This window comes from Syngnathus scovelli, chromosome 14 (genome assembly GCF_024217435.2).
Source record: "Syngnathus scovelli strain Florida chromosome 14, RoL_Ssco_1.2, whole genome shotgun sequence".
NCBI classification, from domain to species: domain Eukaryota; kingdom Metazoa; phylum Chordata; class Actinopteri; order Syngnathiformes; family Syngnathidae; genus Syngnathus; species Syngnathus scovelli.
The window spans coordinates 4,846,489-4,863,993 of NC_090860.1; the positions used below are offsets into that span (position 1 = coordinate 4,846,489).

Genomic DNA, 17,505 nt, shown 5'->3' on the forward strand with positions numbered 1-17,505 from the left:
ATGTGTATATGAACTGTTTTGGAGCAATGATCAAAGTATTGTACATCATTTCAAGGTTCTTGTCCCGCTCTGTTGTCCCATAGTTAAAAGAACACATATCATGGGAAATCAGCTTTTTATGCTTTAAAAGTCATGTTCTTGTGTATCTGGACTATGCAGGAGTGTAGAAAAGTGTAATATATCCCTCCGGGTGCTACAGAGATACTGTTACGATCGTTTTGGGAGGCTATTTTTTACTCTGTTCAGATTTCTCTGTTTTCTATGACGTTTTTTTTATTTTACAACACATCCGTTGGGGCGGGGCAAACCAAACAAGGTAATGGGTATTGCCAAACGGAAATCCGAGTAATAAACATGGCGGATTCACGAATCTGCCATGTTTAAGAGGTATTCGCTTGTTTATAACTCAGCGAGACTTTTGTAGTCCAAACAACTCAAGAAGGCTGAGGTGGAGAGATCAAAATATTCCACACAAATCCACACAAATCATTGCACAACATCAGAACCTCCAAGGAGTGCCTGGTCAAATTTCATTTTTCATGCAGTGTTCCCACGTCTGTGGACAAAGTCCTGCCTGTTAAGGAGTGTTTCAGAAATCTTTTGTCAATATAGAACAGGGGTCACCAACACGTTGCCCGCAGGTACCAGGTCGCCCGTGAGGACCGCATGAGTCGCCCGCAGGACTGTTCTAAAATTAGTTCAAATAGCGGCACTTGTCAGTGAGCTGCATCTATTTATTTTACAGTCAAACCTCGGTTTTCGAACGTCCTGGTTCTCGAACAAATCGGAATTCTAACAGAAAAATCTTGATTTAATTCTTCGGTTGTCAAACAAAATTCAGAGGTAGAACCTCGCGAGATGAGCCGGGAGGACCCGAGAAAACCCGACCGCGCGGCCCGGATGCCGACTGACTCCGTTGTTATTGTATTTTCGTTACTTTGAGGATTGTATTAACCCCTAATCATGCCTCCAAAGAAAGCAAGTGGGAGCAGTAAAGTCATCCTAAAACACATAGACGCTCTTAAAGCAATGCGGCAGTGAGCGCCCGGCGCCCTGCGGTTGAGCGATTGGACCAAATTAAGCTCCCTGCGCACTGAGGTCCACTTAAATTTTGGAAGGTACATCAGGACTTGAAAAATATTTTCTAAATTTCAGCGACGGCTCTGTCACAATAATGCGACCAGCGCGGTGCAGTTGCGCGGTGGGCGACACGTTACGGTTGCGCGTTCGGCGGTGCGCTGCAGTTGCAAGATCGGACAAATATGCACAATTTAAAAAATGCTTATATTTGGCGTTTTTGTCTTGAAACTGATTAAAATTGTTTCCATTATTTGTAATGGGAAATATAGATTCGGAATTCGACCGATTCGCTTCTCGAACCGCCTTTTGGAATGGATTGTGGTCAAAAACCAAGGTTTGACTGTATTTTTGCTATTCTTGTTAAAATCACACATGTGAACTGGAAATGACAATAATACCACAGTGAAAGCCAAATTGAGCAAATTGGCTATTTCAGAAGTCTGTGTCAAACTGGTAGCCCTTTGCCTTAATCAGTACCGAGGAAGTAGCTCTCGGTTTAAGAAAGGTTGGTGACCCCTGATATAGAGAAGGATTTGCTGAAAGACTTCATTTCGTTGATGGTTCAGTTCCTTCAATCTACGGAAACGACGGACAGTTTGGTAAGTTTGAGATTACACAAAAATAAACTGTATTCTGCACTCGTTTTCATAGCATTAGCGCATTAGCGTCAGTCTTTCTGCTGATTTTGGAGTTGTGCGCTCTGTTTTCACTTTTTGTGGGTGTATTTTGAGTAGTTGTATCAGATGAATTGCGTCAAAGGCCCTGTTTTATTCTTGGGGATGCATTCGTTACCTTGTTTAGTTTGTCCCGCTTCAACGGATCCGAATCAAAGTCAAAGTCTGCTTTATTGTCAATTTCTTCACATGTCAAAACACACAAAGAGATCAAAATTGCGTTTCCTACTATCCTACTATTGACCAAGTTTGTGCATGCCAAACAGGGAATTTGACTCCGGTTGATCTCAGCCTCTGTACGAAATTTAAGTGACTGACAACATTTAAGTGGCGAGAGCAGGATGTTACTGCACAGTGATGTCTCTGAGTCTCTGAGTGGTGTGAATTCATCAGAGCAACAGCCTGGGGGAAGACGTTGTGCCTGTGTCTGCTGGTTTTGGCGTACGGTGCTCTGTAACGCTGTCCGGAGGGGAGTAGTTTGAACAGACTGGGACCTGGGTGAGAAGGGTCTGCAGAGATGTTACTTGCACGTTTCCTGGTCCTGGACAGGTACAAGTCTTGGATAGATGGGCGGTTGATCCCGATTATCTTTTTCGCAGACCTGATTGTCCATTGCAGTCTGTGCTTGTCTTGTTTGGTGGCCGATCCAAACCAGACAGTGATGGAGGTGCAGAGGATAGACTGGATGATGGCAGTGTGGAAGGTCTTCAGCAGCTCCTGTGGCAAGTTGAACTTCCTGAGCTGTCTCAGAAAGTACAACCTCTGCTGGGCCTTCTTCAGGACAAAGTGGCCGGTCCATTTCAGGTCCCAGGAGATTGTGGATCCCAGGTGATAGCATTACTGAGGATGCTGACGGGTGGAAGTGGCGAAGGGTCTCGCCTGAAGTCCACTGTCATCTCCACGGTCTTGAGCGGGTTCAGCTCCAGGTGGTTTTGGTTGCACCAGTGGACCAGCCGCTCCACCTCCTGTGTGTACGCAGTCTCGTCACCGTCCCGGATCAGTCAGATGAGAGTGGTGTCGTCTGCATACTTCAGGAGCTTCACAGAAGAGTCGCCTGAGGAGCAATCGGTGTAGAGAGAGAAGAGCAGTTGGAAGAGTACGCACCCCTAGGGGGCGCCAGTGATGATAGTCCGGGTGTCGGATGTGATGGTCCACAGCCTCACATGTTGTTTCCTGTTGGTCAGGAAGCTGGTGATCCACTGACAGGTGGAGGCAGGCACCGCGAGCTGGATGAGCTTCTGGTGGAGGATGTCGGGAGTGATGGTGTTGAACCCCGAGCTGTTGTCCACAAACAGGATTCTGGCGTACGTCCCTGGGGTGTCTAGGTGGCGCAGGATATAGCACAGTCCCATGTTGACCGCATCATCCACCGACCAGTTTGCCCGGCAGGCAAACTGCAGGGGGTCGAGCAGAGGGCCCGTGATGTCCTTCAGGTGGCTCAACACTAGCCTCTCAAAGGATTTCATGACCACAGATGTCAGGGCGACACGTCTGTAATCATTCGATCCTGTTCTGGTGGGCTTCTGGATACTCCAGATGCATAAGAAAATGACTTTAAAAGCAAAAACAGTCGATGTTCCAAGACAAGAGTCCTTTAAATATAATGCAAATATATTAGACGCGAGGGCACCTCGTAATAATCTCTTAGAAAAGATTATATTTTCACGACGAGCAAACGAGCGCCAACGATCCCTGTGAGCATTTTGTCGTCTAAAAGCGGTCCATTAGCGGTCTATCCGTTCACCCAGGTTTGTCCACTCTATTAAAACAATATTAATAGCTTTTCATTCTTTTCACCGCTGGCGTCATGTTTGTTGTTCAGTTCGACTATTTCGAATTGGCAGCGCTATCTGGTGGCTAAATTGTTGAACTTCCATTCCAATGCCATTTAGTCCACCAACAGGATCCTGGCGCACGTCCCTGGGGTGGCTAGGTGGCGCAGGATGTAGTGCAGCCTAATGTTGGCCGCATCCTCCACCTGTTTGCCCGGTCTTTTACGTCCAGATAATATTATTTAGCATTCAAAATGTCATAAATATGATGATTTTTAAAAAAAATCTGTTTAAATTGTTGTATTAGTACAAGGGATTCAATTCTCTGTCGTTTTCCTCAAAAAGGAAGCTGAAATGTATTTCTTTTTTTTTCTTTTCACGATAAAACACGTTAAAAAGGAACGGGAACCCGCCGCGTAAACTAAAACTAAAATTGTTGTATGAAGAAGAGACGACTATTTTAAAATACAAAAAAGACACATCTTCAAAAAGAATGCAATACACTCATTCGAAAGGCGGTGAACGCAAGGGACGAGAGAATGCCCCTCTTCAAGGAAAGGGGCGGAAGCGGAAATGACGTATCTTATTTTGAAAGAGCGAATTTTCAAAAGAGTTAGCCATCAGAAAGAACACCGCAAGTCCAGAAAAGACAACAGAGCGACATAAAAAATCATTGCAAACTTCTAAATCACGCGCTGAGCCTTGACGTAGGTCCACTCACTCTTATTCCACCGACATTTTTGTTTCGGTTTGGGCAGCTTTTGCACGGTTTCTCGCGTTAAACCAAAGAATGTTCGTCATGTCAACGGATAGCGAGAAGCAGTGGCTTTCATTTGTCAATAAATGAAACATTTCTGATGTATTGCTCCAAAATCCCATTTTAGACGAGAGTGTCTAGCTTCAGTTAGCTGTGAGTGTTTGCAATTAGTCATGATTTGAAGTTTATTTAATAGATATGTCTATTTTGGCAGCCTTGCTGTGTCTGTGAATGTACGAATGCATTTGTTGTTGTCTGCAGCATCAGACTTGAGTTTTCCAACAATTGTGTGACCGCTGACCCTGGAGAAGAACAACATGAAGAAGAAAGCCAGGCGCTTGGGAAGGCACAAAGCGGTCACCAGCAGCGAAATGTTGGTCCAGTGTAAGTATGGAACGAGGGAAGACTACGAACAACTCCCTTTATTACTTTTGACTTAGATTTGAAGCTTTTTTTTTTTGGTTTGTTTTTTAATTGGCTTCTTTTAGTACTGCCCTTATTGTTGTCTTGGTTCCTTTTGAGCAGATTTGGATTTATTTTGTGAATGAGCAATTTTGCATTTGACTAAATTTTGTCGCGTCGATTGCTTTTGGCTTCATCCTTTACTCAGTTTATTTCATTTTAGATGGGATAATTGTATTGAGTTGAGTATGTTTGTACTAAATTTAGTTCCCTCTTAATTTTTTTCCCCTCCTGCTCGGACCCAATGTTGCATGGTATCTCCCAGGTTGCGTTCTCTGCCGACGCTGTGAGGATGACCCCGCCTTGTTTGGGGACAAATTCACCCTGCGGGAGGACAACATCTCTGTGCACTACTTCTGCTTGGTCAGCATCGAGTTGCGCTTTCGTTGCCCCGAGAAGCCCTTCCTTCATAGACAAAGAACCAAGACCTCTTCCAGAATTTTGACTCTGTGCGCTTCTCCTCGCAGCTGACGTCGTGCGGCGTTTACCAGCGGGGCAAAGATAGCGAGGGCGTGTTGGGGTTCCTGGTGGCCGACATCAAGCGGGAGGTCCGCCGCTCGGCGCAACTGGTCGGTTTGCTTTGCCGCGTCGCCGCTGGCCCGGCAGTTGAGCCTTACTTGTTGCGTCTTGTAGACGTGCTGCGCGTGCAGGAAGAAGGGCGCATGCGTGGGCTGCAACGTGAAAAGTTGCCGAAAGACGGTGCATTTCCCGTGCGGACGCAACAGTGGGTTTGTTTCGCAGTTTACCCAAAACTTCCCGTGAGTCTCGCGTCTTTGACCTCGCGCAGCGCAAAATGTGCTTGTCCCACTCTCTGTCCATCTGTCCGCAGCTCTTACTGTCCCAACCACAGCCCGTCCCAGTCTGCATGCGTGAGCTCAAACCCGAGCCCGCCTCAGTCGTGTTCCGTGTGCTTGGATGCCATCGACGGCGACCTGTCCTACGGCGTCCTCAAGTGTCCGTCCTGCCGCGCTGGCTGGTTCCACAGAGACTGCGTGCAGGTGAGCTCGCCCGTCCGCAGACTGACGCCCTCACTGTGGACGCGCCTGGCAGCTGTGTGACATTACGTCCACGTCAGAGGCAAGCGCACAGCGCTGGCCTCTTCTTCTTCAGATGCGCCTTGTGCAATAACAAGGACGAGTACCAGCGGGAGATGCTACGCATGGGAATCTACATCCCCGAGAGGTACGCAACTCAACACCGCGCAAAAAAACACAAACTAGAGGACCACCATAACAACACAGCATCAAATAGCACATAAAAAAAAAACGGCAACATAAACTGACAACTGGCAAAAAAAACAGCAGCCAAGACATCGCCAGGCATCAAAAGGCATGACATAGAAACACACAGGACAAAACTGCACGAGAACGAGGCAGCACAACACGATACGGGATGCACAAGCGACGGAAATGCAACAGGCGATGGCAGGCAGGCAAAAGCCAAAGCGGCGCACCGAGCAACACAAGCGCACAGCTGGCGAAGGCAATGCGAGACGAGGTCACGCTGCAAGCCGAGACGCCTGCAGACCATTGCTGTGGTCTGTCTGTCTGTCTGTGAGTCACTCGAGGCCCCTGAGGATAATCCTCAGAAGCGCGAGGCTTGCTTTAGGGAGGCTGGAGAGTTCACTGAAGGAGGAACCAAGCTCTCGGTAGTACCGTTCTGACGTCAGCGCAGGGCACCGCAGCCAGAGGTGTTCGGCGGATTCTTCCTCTTCACCGCATAATCGACATCGGGCGTCGTCACACTTCCCCATTAGATGTAGCCACCTTCTGAGTGTAGTACCATTGCTGTGGTTGCGGTGCAGAGACGCATCGTGGGAGTTGGAGGCCAACGCCTACGCCGACCTGCTGGAGGTCTACATGCACTGCGACGCCCGTGCCTGTGTTTGCACCAACGGACGTGCGCATTCCGCCAAAACCGGGTGAGTCCGCCTCGCCGGAGGTCGCCGCATTCCCGCGACGTCGCTCTAAAAGTCGTCGTAATCTTCTCTCCCCGTTGCCACGACGCTCAGGTGGTTCACAGTGATCAGATGCCTGCTATGCGGGTCCAGGGGGACGCACAGGAAGTGCTCTGGGCTCAAGGTGGACGCCGCCGACTGGACCTGTCCCGAATGCGCAAAGTCCACTGACAGGAAAGGTGAACAAAGCCGACGCCCCTTTCAAGGCCCTTTTCAGCCGTCTTATGTCCACACGACTTCCTCCACCTTGACATACTTGTAGAAGCCCTTGCATATGCCTCATCCCCCCCTTGTTCCTGCTGGCAAATTACCCTAATCCCACAGCACAACAATAGTCTCTCCACATGAGTGTAGCCGCTTCACACGGACATGCAGGCCTCTCCAGCACACCCCAACGCACCGCATCCCCTCTTTGACATTGCATTTGTTTCTCCAGCAGCCAGCCGCCGCAGCACCATCTTCCTGCGAGACCTCCTCCTCTTGGCCACCGGTTCACCGACACCGCCAGCCTCCCACCGACTCCCTCCATCTATCTCCTCTGGCCTCACCGCCGACACGACGAGGAGGAGGAGGACAAAACGCGGCCAAAGCAGGGCCTCTTCCCGCAGAGCCAGCTCGAGGAGAACCCCCTCCTCCTGCCCGTCAAGTCGTCCTACCAGCCCGGCCGTTTGCCACCATACGCAGCTTCTTCCTGGCAACGTTGCACCATCACAGTTTCTTAACAATTAAGTTTTTTTTATTACTCTAAGACAGGGGTGTCAAACAAATTTTTTTCGCGGGCCGCATTGTAGTCATAGCTTCTTTTGGAGGGCCATCATGACTGTCAACCCAAATAAATGTATGAGCACCTCATACAGTAAAAGCTACAAAACAAACTGATTAAATTATGATTAAAAGTGAACACAATTTGAAATTCTAGTAATGACACACGAATTTGATGCACAGTTTGTCTTCGCGGGCCACATAAAATGATGTGGCGGGCCGTATCTGGCCCCCGGGCCTTGAGTTTGACACCTGCGCTCTAAGATGTAGCATGAAGAGAATAATGTTCCACAGTGACATTGTTCACTTGTTAAATTGTGACTTCAGTATCAACTTGGAAAAATACAACTCTTAATTCAAATAAATCCTTCCTTGCTTGCTTGTTTTGTTGAACTGGCTTTTGTACTCAGATTCTTCCCGTGTGAAGACCTCCAAAGTTTGAATTTTCCTCCAAGGACTACAAGAAAGACCTTTGATACATATGTTTATGATTCAAATGTTTGTTTTTCACGGTGCTGACAATCACGCTATATCATTTTGGAATAATTCAGCCAAATTGACTGGGGGGGGGGACAAATCGGTCGCGTTCAACGTCGTTCACTCAAAAGGTAGCGGAGTAATAACTCCTCTCGGTCGTCTCTCGCGATGGTTTCGTCAAACTGCGTCAGAGTGGCGCCTTCTCCTATTAATGCCTCTTTGTGCTGAGAGACACGTCACCGACAGTCCACAACATCCAAGATGGCGGCATCGGTGCGCGACAAGCAGACAGGTACGTGTCTTCCGATCGTAAATTTTCAAATCACTTGTCATCAGTCATCTGCTGCCGGTGGCGCACTCTTGACTTTTAAACTGTCAATTAAGACGGACGCGTAATCTAAACAAGCGTTCATGGACCGCCATATAGAATTAGCTTCTGTTCCCTGGCGCTCTCCCCCGTATTTCGCATTGACGTCTCGTCTCCAAAGATTTGAAGTCATCGAGATGGCAAAGAAACTTCCAGGATGAAAGCGTAAGCAAAAGTTGCCGCTTAGCTCGTCGTGCGTGTCCCAAAATTGACTGCCTCCGCTGCACATTGGAGGAGAGCAACGCTTGATCGTCCCGAACGGAAATGCGAACCTTTCCCTTGACTCTATTCCCCGAACTTCTCTTAAATTTAACCTAAGTTCCATCGAACAAAGTGTAGCAAAATAGAGCCAACCCGAGCAGGGTCTCGGCGCGTCTCAATTGATATGTCTGCTCACGTGTTGTGTCTTTTCTCGCGGTTGCCGTCCAGTGGCTCTGAGGCGCATGTTGAACTTCAACACTCCTCCCGTGAAGAACGCCACGTCCGAGCCAGTATGGAAGGTAAGAAACAAACACAAAATGACACACAAACTAACAAACCAAAGTCATCAAAAACCGACTCGAGCATGTGAACTTCACTTAGGAGCGAAGCGGGCGAACTCCATCGGATGGCAGTTTGAGTGTGGCGAAAGACACATCGAGACAAGTTTGCGTTTGTTTCCTAGGTGCTGATCTACGACCGCTTCGGCCAGGACATAATCTCACCTCTGCTGTCTGTCAAAGAGCTGCGGGACATGGGCGTCACCCTGCACCTGTGAGATGCCGTCGGGCGGGCGCACCTCACCTCGCCCCGCCATCGACATCTCGTTGCCTTTGTGCCTTCAGCTTGCTCCACTCGGACCGAGATCCCATTCCCGACGTGCCGGCCATATACTTTGTCATGCCCTCGGAGGAGAACGTCGACAGAATGTGTCAGGTGCTGGCGCAGGCGCCTGCGTCTCTCGAGTGGAACGTTGCCAACCTTTTGGCACTCAGTGAGCCGCGTCGGCAACCCAACCTTGAGTTGTGGCAGGTCTCAAATGAGCATCAAACTCAAGACGCAATTTTTTTCCCCTCATGAGGTTACACACTGGCATCGCCATATGGCGCGAATGGGCGCAGCTGGCTCCGGTTGCGCCTTATTTGGTCTTGGCCCGCTCCTTGAGCACGCCGTCATTTTGCGTCCGATTATCGGACTGCTTGTTGATCAAGCGAGCGACGTCTCGCAAGTGAAAACTCCCAAGTTGAGTTGATGTCAGCAGACTTCTGATCCGGCTCCGTGTGTGCATGCGTGTGTGTGCGCGGGTGCAGGACCTGAGGAACCAGCTGTACGAATCGTACTACCTGAACTTCATCTCGGCCATCAGCCGAAGCAAACTGGAGGACATCGCCGGTGCTGCCTTGGCCGCTAATGCCGTCAGCCAGATCACCAAGGTTGCCACGCTTACCCTTAATCGATTATCACTCACAAATTTCAGGATGAACAAAATGCGATACAACCTCGGCAGCCTCCTGTTATTATTTGGACCCAAATGTTTCTTTTGTAATGGCATTGGCTAACTGGACCTTTTTTGGTTGCTTCAGGTTTACGACCAGTACCTGAACTTCATCACGCTCGAGGACGACATGTTTGTCCTGTGCCATCAAAACAAGGAGCTCATCTCGTATCACGGTGCCGCTTTGCTGCTACGTCGTCACGCGAGCGCCTCACCACTGCTGGCTGCTGCCGCCCGCTCACTGGCGCCATTGTGCCGCATCACCCTGCAGCTATCAACCGGGCAGACGCACAGGATGCCGACATAGAGGCCATCATGGACACCATCGTGGATAGCCTCTTCTGCTTCTTCGTCACCCTTGGTGCGTCCTCGCCAGCCGCCGACCCGCCCTCGCCCTGACCTTGACGACAAATGCGCCCTGTGCTCGCGCAGGCGCTGTGCCTGTCATCCGGTGTCCCCGTGGCAACGCGGCCGAGATGGTTGCCGTGGTGAGTTGACCGGCGCCGTGCGCTTTTCAGCCTCTTTTGCAGGCAAAAATCCGCGAGAGCGTGGTCGAACTCAGGTCGGAACCCGGTGACATCTCGGATGGACACCCAGAGAACCAGAGACCTGTCTTGTAAGCTTGTGGTCGGTCACAACCATCGGGGCTCCATTACCGTAGAGGAAACGGAGCGAGTCAGTCGGTTTTGGTCCAGTTCCACATTGGGACAAAGTGATCCAGACCCGTTTGTCTGAAATGGATGCGTGACCTTTTGATTCATTTCACCGTCCACCCCACCCCGTCTCGTAGAAGCTGGACAAGAAGCTGCGTGAAAACCTCCGCGACGCCAGGAACAGCCTGTTCACGGGAGACAACATGGCCGCCGGGCAGTTCAGGTGAGCACACATTTCTTGCCAGCAGCGGCTCCTGTGACGCTTGTGCTCCTCTCGCACGCAGCTTCCAGAGGCCGCTGTTCGTCCTGGCTGACCGCAACATGGACATGGCCACACCCCTTCACCACACATGGACATATCAGGCGCTCATCCATGACGTCATGGTGAGCCGTCTGTTAAGTGTTTTGATTATGATGAATGATAAGTCCACTAAAATTATATTTTGACTGTTGAACTGCCCGCCAGGACTTCCACCTCAACTGGGTGGTGCTGGAGGAGGGCGCGGTGGCCGAGGCGTCCCCCGCCGGCGCCAGACCCAAAAAGAAGAGCCGCCGCACGTACGACCTGACGCCCGCCGACAAGTTTTGGCAAAAGCACAAGGGCAGGTGAGTGGCCGGGGAGCGAAGGGAGAGCAGAGTCCTTTTCTGACCGCGTATGCCCGCGAGCGGCGGCAGTCCCTTTCCGGAGGTGGCCGAGTCAGTCCAGGAGGAGCTAGACGCGTACCGGGCGCAGGAGGACGAGGTCAAACATCTGAAGAGCATCATGGTGAGAAACCCCGGGTGGGCGGGTGCTGTCCCCTTGCCGCCGCCGGCTGAGCTCTCTGTGCGGGCAGGGCCTGGAGGGCGAGGACGAGGGCGCCATCAGCATGCTGTCCGACAACACCGCCAAGCTCACGTCGGCCGTCAGGTGCGTGGCCTGCTCCCAGCTTCCTTATTCGCGAGCAAGTTAACCCATCCCCATGGGAATGCCTTCATGCAGCACCAAATGCAGCAAGTTTTTGGGCCTACTGTTCAACGCCTTTTGCGCTGCTTTTCTCCTCACCCAGGGGGCAATGTAAAACCTACACGCATACGAAACATACATTTGATGGCGAAAAAGAGCGTCACAGTTTTGTATCGCTCAGATGATAACGACTCGATGCCTGTGACAATTGTTATGTCGAGAGCAAGACTATGTGCGCAGGGTGGCTAAGTTTGGTGTTTGTCTAGTTCTCTGCCCGAGCTGCTGGAGAAGAAACGCCTGATTGATCTGCACACCAACGTGGCCACGGCCGTGCTGGATCACATCAAGGTACCGACATGCACGCGCGTGCCTAACCTGTAAAGTACGCGCCGTGACGTGTCGTGCCCTTGTGTGTTTTCAGAGCCGAAAATTAGATGTTTATTTTGAGTATGAAGAAAAACTGATGAGCAAGTCGACTTTGGACAAATCTCTCCTGGACATCATCAGTGACCCGGATGGTACGTGCGCACACTCGCGGCTCGGTCTGAGCGCCTTGTTGTTGATGCCACCATGTTGTTGTTGCTCGTCAGCGGGGACTCCGGAAGACAAGATGCGACTCTTCCTCATCTTCTTCATCACAGCTCAGCAGCCTCCTTCTGAGGTATCGCCACCGACAAGCTTAAAATTAATTTTTTTTAGACTTTTAAAATCAGTCAAAATTGTTGCATGCAGCAAAAGCCACAAACAATTGACAGGTTTAGAGTTGTCACCAGATGGCAGCAAAACACTACTTTTATCGTAATGAAATTTCTCAGGCGCTTCAGCATGTGTCCCTGCAGATTCTGCAAGGTGATGCTAAAGTGAGCCTTTGTTTCAAAGGAACTGCTTTGATTACGTCTTCAATTAGTAATCCCCTCGCAGCTAGATGCTGCAAGATGGCGGCAAAGCACTCCTTTTGTGTAACGGAAACCCTAAACCTAGTTCCTTGGCACTTTTATCAAAGAGCCCTTTTTGTCCAAAACAAGCTTCCGTCTTCACTCTGACATCATTTGTTGGCACCAAGGTGCCACACAATGGCAGTAAAGCACTCCTTTTGTCAAAAGGAAGCGCTTCACTTCGATGTGTTTTGCTTGAGCACAAAACGGCAACTATTTTTCAGCAAAGGTAAGTTAGGAGAAAAACAAAATCAGCGACGAGGTGAATATTGAACCGAGCTCTCTCCGTGTGTGCCTGCCAGGGAATCTGTCTCGTGTGCGTGCGTGTGTCTTGTCTGTCTGCCTACCCCTGCGCTAGAGCAACCGCGCTGATGGCGATCGCAGGCCCGGCGGCGGCCGGCCATGACAGCGGCCATGTCGTAAATCGTGCTCGTCCTTTTCCAGTCCAAACCTTCTCTAAGTACGACGGAATATTCCCTTGCCGCTCTTTTGTTTTTGCACTGGTCCTTTTTGTTTTGCCCTTGCCGTGGCTGCAATGATACCAGCACGACTTTGTTTGTTGCATTTGTTTGTTGTGTGCCCCCAGTCTGACGTGGAGCAGTACAAAAGGGCCATGCTGGATGCCGGCTGTGACCTGTCGCCCCTCAACTACATCAAACAGTGGAAGTGAGTCTCTGTGCCTGCGTCCTTCTATGAGCAATGCCTCCTGCTTTGTCCCCCCCCCCAACTCCCCCACGTGGCCGCATGGAAATTAAGTTGCGCTTTTCCCGGAGGATGATCTTGGAAAGACGAGTTGGCGGGTGGAGATAGAGAGCGGACAACCCGGTGTGCCCTCCCTCAAAACGTGTCCTCAGGAAACCCCGAAGCCCGTCTAACCAGCCTGTCATCGAATTGCTCCTTTTGATGCTACAAACCCTTGCAGCCAAAAAGAGCGTCTGCAGGCCTCCCCCTCCGAGCCGTGTGTGGGCTTTCCTGTCAAACCTGCAAAAAAATTGGACGGATAGATGCGTGGTCCGCTGTGATGCCTTTATGAGAACAAATGCCGCTGACACGCTTTGATTTGTGTCTTCGCTGCGCAGGGCCTTCACCAAGATGTCCACCACCCCCGCTAACTACGGCAACAGCGGAGTCAAGCCCATGGGGTACCTTCTTCAAATAGCCAAAGTGAACCCGATTTCCAGCCTGAGCTTGTACTCCGTTCCTCCTCCTGCTCAGACTCTTCTCACGAGTGATGAATAGCGGTTCTCAGCTGGTGATGGAGGGAGTGAAGAACTTGGTGCTCAAGCAGCACGTGAGTCAGCAAGCAAACACCTGCGCAAGTCGTTTCCACGCCGCCTCACCGTTCATTGTTCCACCGGCCCACTGCCGTTGCCCGCAATGATGTAATCTCTTGATCACATCACCTTGATGTCTCGTTTCCAAAACATTCCACTCAATATCTTTCTTTACAATTTTGTTCAAGATTAATGATGATTGACTCCAGAAGAGGCCCTTTTTTTCCATTTGGAAGGAAAGGAAATAGTTCTGCTTTCCTGATTCTTGTCTCTTTGTTGAAGTTAACAATTCACCTTGCGTCGCTATTAACGATGTGTTATCACTTTCAGAACCTCCCAGTGACGCGAGTCCTCGACAACCTGATGGAGATGAAGTCGCACGCTGTGAGTGTAACACATACACACACACACAAAGCGGTTGTTGTGCTTGTTGAAAGGAAGACACGAGCGAAATAATTTGTACCGACACGCTTATTTTTTCCCCGCTTGACTTGCTGTGCTCACACTAACCCATCTTAACCTTGGATCGTGAGGCTCCACCTCCTGGCTGCCAATAATTTTCGTCGTGTGTATTTTTTTCCTTCCCGTTCCAGGAAACGGACGACTATCGCTACTTTGACCCAAAGATGCTGCGTGGCAGCGAAAGGTAGCGCACGCGCAAGCGCTTGCTCTTAGCGCCGCGACGACATCACAGCAATGTCATGTCTCCCTCGCGTCGTCCGCAGCTCCATTCCCAGGAACAAGAACCCTTTCCAGGAGGTGAGTCCATCTGTTTTTGACCGATACGTTCATCCATTGACTGAATTGTAAATGCCTTGCCAAGGACAAGAAATGTGAGCCGGATGACAACGAGACAACTGAAATATTTTTGAAGGAAAAAAACAAGCAGTGTGAAAAAAGCAAATAGATTTTAAAAAAATGTACAAAATGTAAACATTTCTGAAAGAAAGGAGGAGAAAATGTCAAATTGGATATAAAAATAGTAGATTAACCAATTCTAGTTGTGTAAAAATGAAAAAGTAATTCTGTGGCAAAAGGGAATGAATGAGAAGGCAAAAAGTTCAATTTGAAAAAATGCTGTATTTCTGGATGCAAAGGTAAAATGCAGCAAGAAGAAAGTCAAACAGAAAATCAGGTCAATGCAAACATTTCAGTTTGTAAAAAGCTTTTCAGAAATTCTCCAGAAGGGAAAAAGCCAGTTAGTGTTGCGTATCACACTCATGACCTTGTTGTCTTCGAGGCCATCGTCTTTGTGGTGGGTGGCGGAAACTACATTGAGTACCAGAACTTGGTGGACTACGCCAGGGTATGTGAACTCGCACACGCACACACGCACACGACTCACCGTACTGACGTGTGTCTGTGTGTCAGTCAAAAGCAGGCAAGAAGATCCTTTACGGCTGCAGTGAGCTGTTCAATGCGTCGCAGTTCCTCAAACAGGTCAGTTGCAGCCCCCCCTTTCTTTTTTTTTCTTTTTGGGTAAAAACTTTTCAACTTGTGGCCTTCTGACGTGTGAAAACCAAATTGAACACCCTGTGTGCGTGCGTGCGTGCGTGCGTGCGTGCGTGCGTGCGTGCGTGCGTGCGTGCGTGCGTGCGTGCGTGCGTGCGTGCGTGCGTGCGTGCGTGCGTGCGTGCGTGCGTGCGTGCGTGCGTGCGTGCGTGCGTGTGTGTGTGCGTGTGTATGTTTGCAGCTCTCCCAGTTGGGCCAAAAATGAGGTGGCAGACCCCAAAGAACATTTTAGCCTGTGAGCAGAAGTGCTTGGGATGGATGAGCGCATCAATTGCTGTTGACGGGGTGGATGTTATCCAGCAGCATCAATACAAAAGAACTTTGTTTTTTAAAATGTGTTGCTTTTGGAAGATGTATCTGAGGAAACCCTGTCTGTCAACCACCCCATAAATAAATATGTAGAATAAAAATCGTCGAGCCTCATCAAGTCCAACCACGTCGTCGTTTTTTGCAAGCACATATGCGATCAAGTGAGGATAATCGGGCCTTGCCATTGAGAAGAGGCTTGATGCATGTGTTAGAGATTTGCTCACTCCAACTTATTTTGCAAGAACCACAAGGGAGACAAGCAAGTTCTTTTAGACACCTGCAGGTGGAGAGTCCATTCGTCGCTGTCTGAACAGCGATGATCGAATGAAGTCTGACTCAGGCCTCTTGCAGGAGCATTTTTATTGAGAGAAACAGAGTGGGGGTGAAAGTGGGGGTCAGAGTAGACAAATGGCCGAAGCCCCTGGCTGATCAAAGCACAGCAGGGGGTCCTTCACGATGTTGTGTGAACAAAACAACTTTGATTGCTTCCTCTGCAGCTAGTCAATCAGTTCAAAAGATCTTAGCACTTTGTTCTACTACTTTTGTTAAGACAGGACAGGCGAGGGTAATTATTACAGGTTACATTCCAACATAATCCTACGATAAACATAACCTGGAAAACCCTAACATCTCCCTCCTGTTTTATCATATGATTATGTCACCCCAAACAACAAAGACAAGTAAGAAAAAAAAACATATATATGTATATGAAGAAAGAAGAATAGTAAAAATAAAAACAACAAACAATGATAGCAACACTTTCCAGTGAAGATGAGGCATTACCTCAACACCCCAGATCAAACTTATTGTGTAAGCGAAAAACCTACTGGCCAGATGTCATTAGCAGGAAAATTCTTACACGGCCCCTGTGCCACAGGCGACCAGAATGCTATCAATAAAAAATAAAAAGAAAAACACAGAAACAGTACATCATTGTATCCATCACTTGCGAAGCATTTTCGGTGGTCAAATCATCAAGTTTCTGTAAAACATGCTCAACAGAACAGCATCTACGCAATCCACGTCTCATTATCATTATCACAACTGTCACGTCTAAGAAGTTGTATATGTGCCCGTGTTTTCGTCAGCTGATGATGTTCTAGTCTGTAGGTGAGGTCTGTCACACACACCGGCGCACACACTCGTGTCCAGTTGGCAGGCAGCATCGGACAACTCTCGTGACCACAAAACCATGATCCGTACTGAACAGGCACGTGCACTCATAGGATGCAGGTGAGGCAGTGCCTCTGAACTTCTGGATGAAGTAGGTCCCGTCCGATGGTGCAGCTATGTTGGTAGTAGAGCCCTTACACCTTGAAAACGGCTCTCTCATCCTGGCACACAGCGGTGATGTCCAAAGCTCCCATCCAGTTTCCTCCTGGAGAGCAGTCGTCGTCAATGCATTTGTGGGTCCTGCAACCTTGGATGCAACATGTGTAGTCAGCAAGACTCGGAATGGTCCCTCCCGTCGTGGCTGGCCCAGTTCCTTCTTTTGATGACCTTGGTGTAGACCCAGTCTCCTGGATTGATGGGGTTGTCGACCTGTGCGGAGGAAAGATCAGGCGGCAGTAAATTTGTCTTTGACACAGTTTGAGCGTCCTGATCATATAATCTGCCAAGGACTGCTCTTCATCTGTTGTTTGCAACTCTCGTAGTCAATTGTAGTGCCCATTTAACTGGCAAATAGGAATGTTTGCGGGAAGAGTTTGAACACTTCCTAATGATTCCCTTTAACCAAAAACTATTTATGACAGGGGCATTCCCATTTATTGCCTCCTGGTGTAAAAGAGATTGTCTTATCCATGCCTTCTTTCTCCTCACACGCTCGCACCCACACAGGGTGCACACACACACACAAAGGGATTCTAATCCATCTCTCATGTAGCTTCTTTTGATAGAATCTCCTATCGGTAACTGTATAGCAGACGTTTTAGCATATAATCCCATACTCTGCTCTCTCGCTTCTACTTTTTCATGTCGGTGCAGTCGTAGGTGGCCCCTATTGCAGTCATTGTCTTGTTAACTGTCGCCTTGTGACTCCTATGCATGATTGTGTGAATGTCAAAAATTGAACGTACCTAACTTTCTGACCATCCA

General features: G+C 49.2%; 2 protein-coding genes and 1 long non-coding RNA gene across 7 annotated transcripts; 2 read left to right on the forward strand and 1 right to left on the reverse strand.

The window, feature by feature from the left end:
* The first annotated feature begins 197 nt into the window (after positions 1–197).
* On the forward strand, positions 198–7,843 carry g2e3 (G2/M-phase specific E3 ubiquitin protein ligase). 4 transcript variants are annotated; one of them, XM_049740264.2, is made up of 10 exons: positions 198–1,679; positions 4,545–4,667; positions 5,011–5,108; positions 5,213–5,314; positions 5,379–5,503; positions 5,575–5,743; positions 5,821–5,927; positions 6,550–6,666; positions 6,757–6,881; positions 7,139–7,843. In XM_049740264.2, the coding sequence occupies exons 2-10, from the start codon at positions 4,601–4,603 to the stop codon at positions 7,429–7,431; spliced, it is 1,203 nt and encodes a 400-aa protein (XP_049596221.1). In that variant the 5' UTR covers positions 198–1,679; positions 4,545–4,600; the 3' UTR covers positions 7,432–7,843. The 4 variants fall into 4 exon arrangements, with proteins under 4 accessions (XP_049596221.1, XP_049596219.1, XP_049596222.1 ...); XM_049740262.2 differs by lacking the exon at positions 198–1,679 and adding an exon at positions 4,079–4,233; XM_049740265.2 differs by lacking the exon at positions 198–1,679 and adding an exon at positions 4,079–4,233 and having other exon boundaries at positions 7,142–7,843.
* On the reverse strand, positions 1,907–4,083 carry LOC137840897 (uncharacterized). The gene is made up of 2 exons (XR_011088058.1): positions 2,918–4,083; positions 1,907–2,808 (listed from the first exon to the last, which is right to left on the reverse strand). It is a non-coding gene; the product is annotated as an uncharacterized lncRNA (long non-coding RNA).
* A 264-nt stretch (positions 7,844–8,107) lies between the features above and the next one.
* On the forward strand, positions 8,108–15,522 carry scfd1 (sec1 family domain containing 1). 2 transcript variants are annotated; one of them, XM_049740228.1, is made up of 25 exons: positions 8,108–8,233; positions 8,738–8,808; positions 8,973–9,061; positions 9,133–9,223; positions 9,598–9,720; positions 9,871–9,958; positions 10,054–10,143; positions 10,215–10,270; positions 10,573–10,658; positions 10,720–10,819; positions 10,902–11,041; positions 11,111–11,201; positions 11,269–11,342; positions 11,645–11,726; positions 11,800–11,896; positions 11,969–12,039; positions 12,900–12,979; positions 13,393–13,455; positions 13,529–13,604; positions 13,918–13,971; positions 14,181–14,233; positions 14,313–14,346; positions 14,828–14,893; positions 14,959–15,027; positions 15,281–15,522. In XM_049740228.1, the coding sequence occupies exons 1-25, from the start codon at positions 8,203–8,205 to the stop codon at positions 15,302–15,304; spliced, it is 1,899 nt and encodes a 632-aa protein (XP_049596185.1). In that variant the 5' UTR covers positions 8,108–8,202; the 3' UTR covers positions 15,305–15,522. The 2 variants fall into 2 exon arrangements, with proteins under 2 accessions (XP_049596185.1, XP_049596186.1); XM_049740229.2 differs by having other exon boundaries at positions 8,188–8,233; positions 8,891–9,061.
* Positions 15,523–17,505: the final 1,983 nt, after the last annotated feature.

What these genes read in the sequence shown, in the direction of transcription:
- g2e3 (XM_049740264.2), top strand. Translation starts at nt 4,601, where the DNA reads ATGAAGAAGAAAGCCAGGCGCTTGGGAAGGCACAAAGCGGTCACCAGC. An exon ending in CAGCGAAATGTTGGTCCAGT is followed by an intron (nt 4,668 to 5,010) that starts GTAAGTATGGAA and finishes GGTATCTCCCAG; the next exon opens with GTTGCGTTCTCTGCCGACGC. An exon ending in AAAGTCCACTGACAGGAAAG is followed by an intron (nt 6,882 to 7,138) that starts GTGAACAAAGCC and finishes TTGTTTCTCCAG; the next exon opens with CAGCCAGCCGCCGCAGCACC.
- scfd1 (XM_049740228.1), top strand. Translation starts at nt 8,203, where the DNA reads ATGGCGGCATCGGTGCGCGACAAGCAGACAG. An exon ending in CGTCCGAGCCAGTATGGAAG is followed by an intron (nt 8,809 to 8,972) that starts GTAAGAAACAAA and finishes TTTGTTTCCTAG; the next exon opens with GTGCTGATCTACGACCGCTT. An exon ending in ACAAGAACCCTTTCCAGGAG is followed by an intron (nt 14,347 to 14,827) that starts GTGAGTCCATCT and finishes GTTGTCTTCGAG; the next exon opens with GCCATCGTCTTTGTGGTGGG.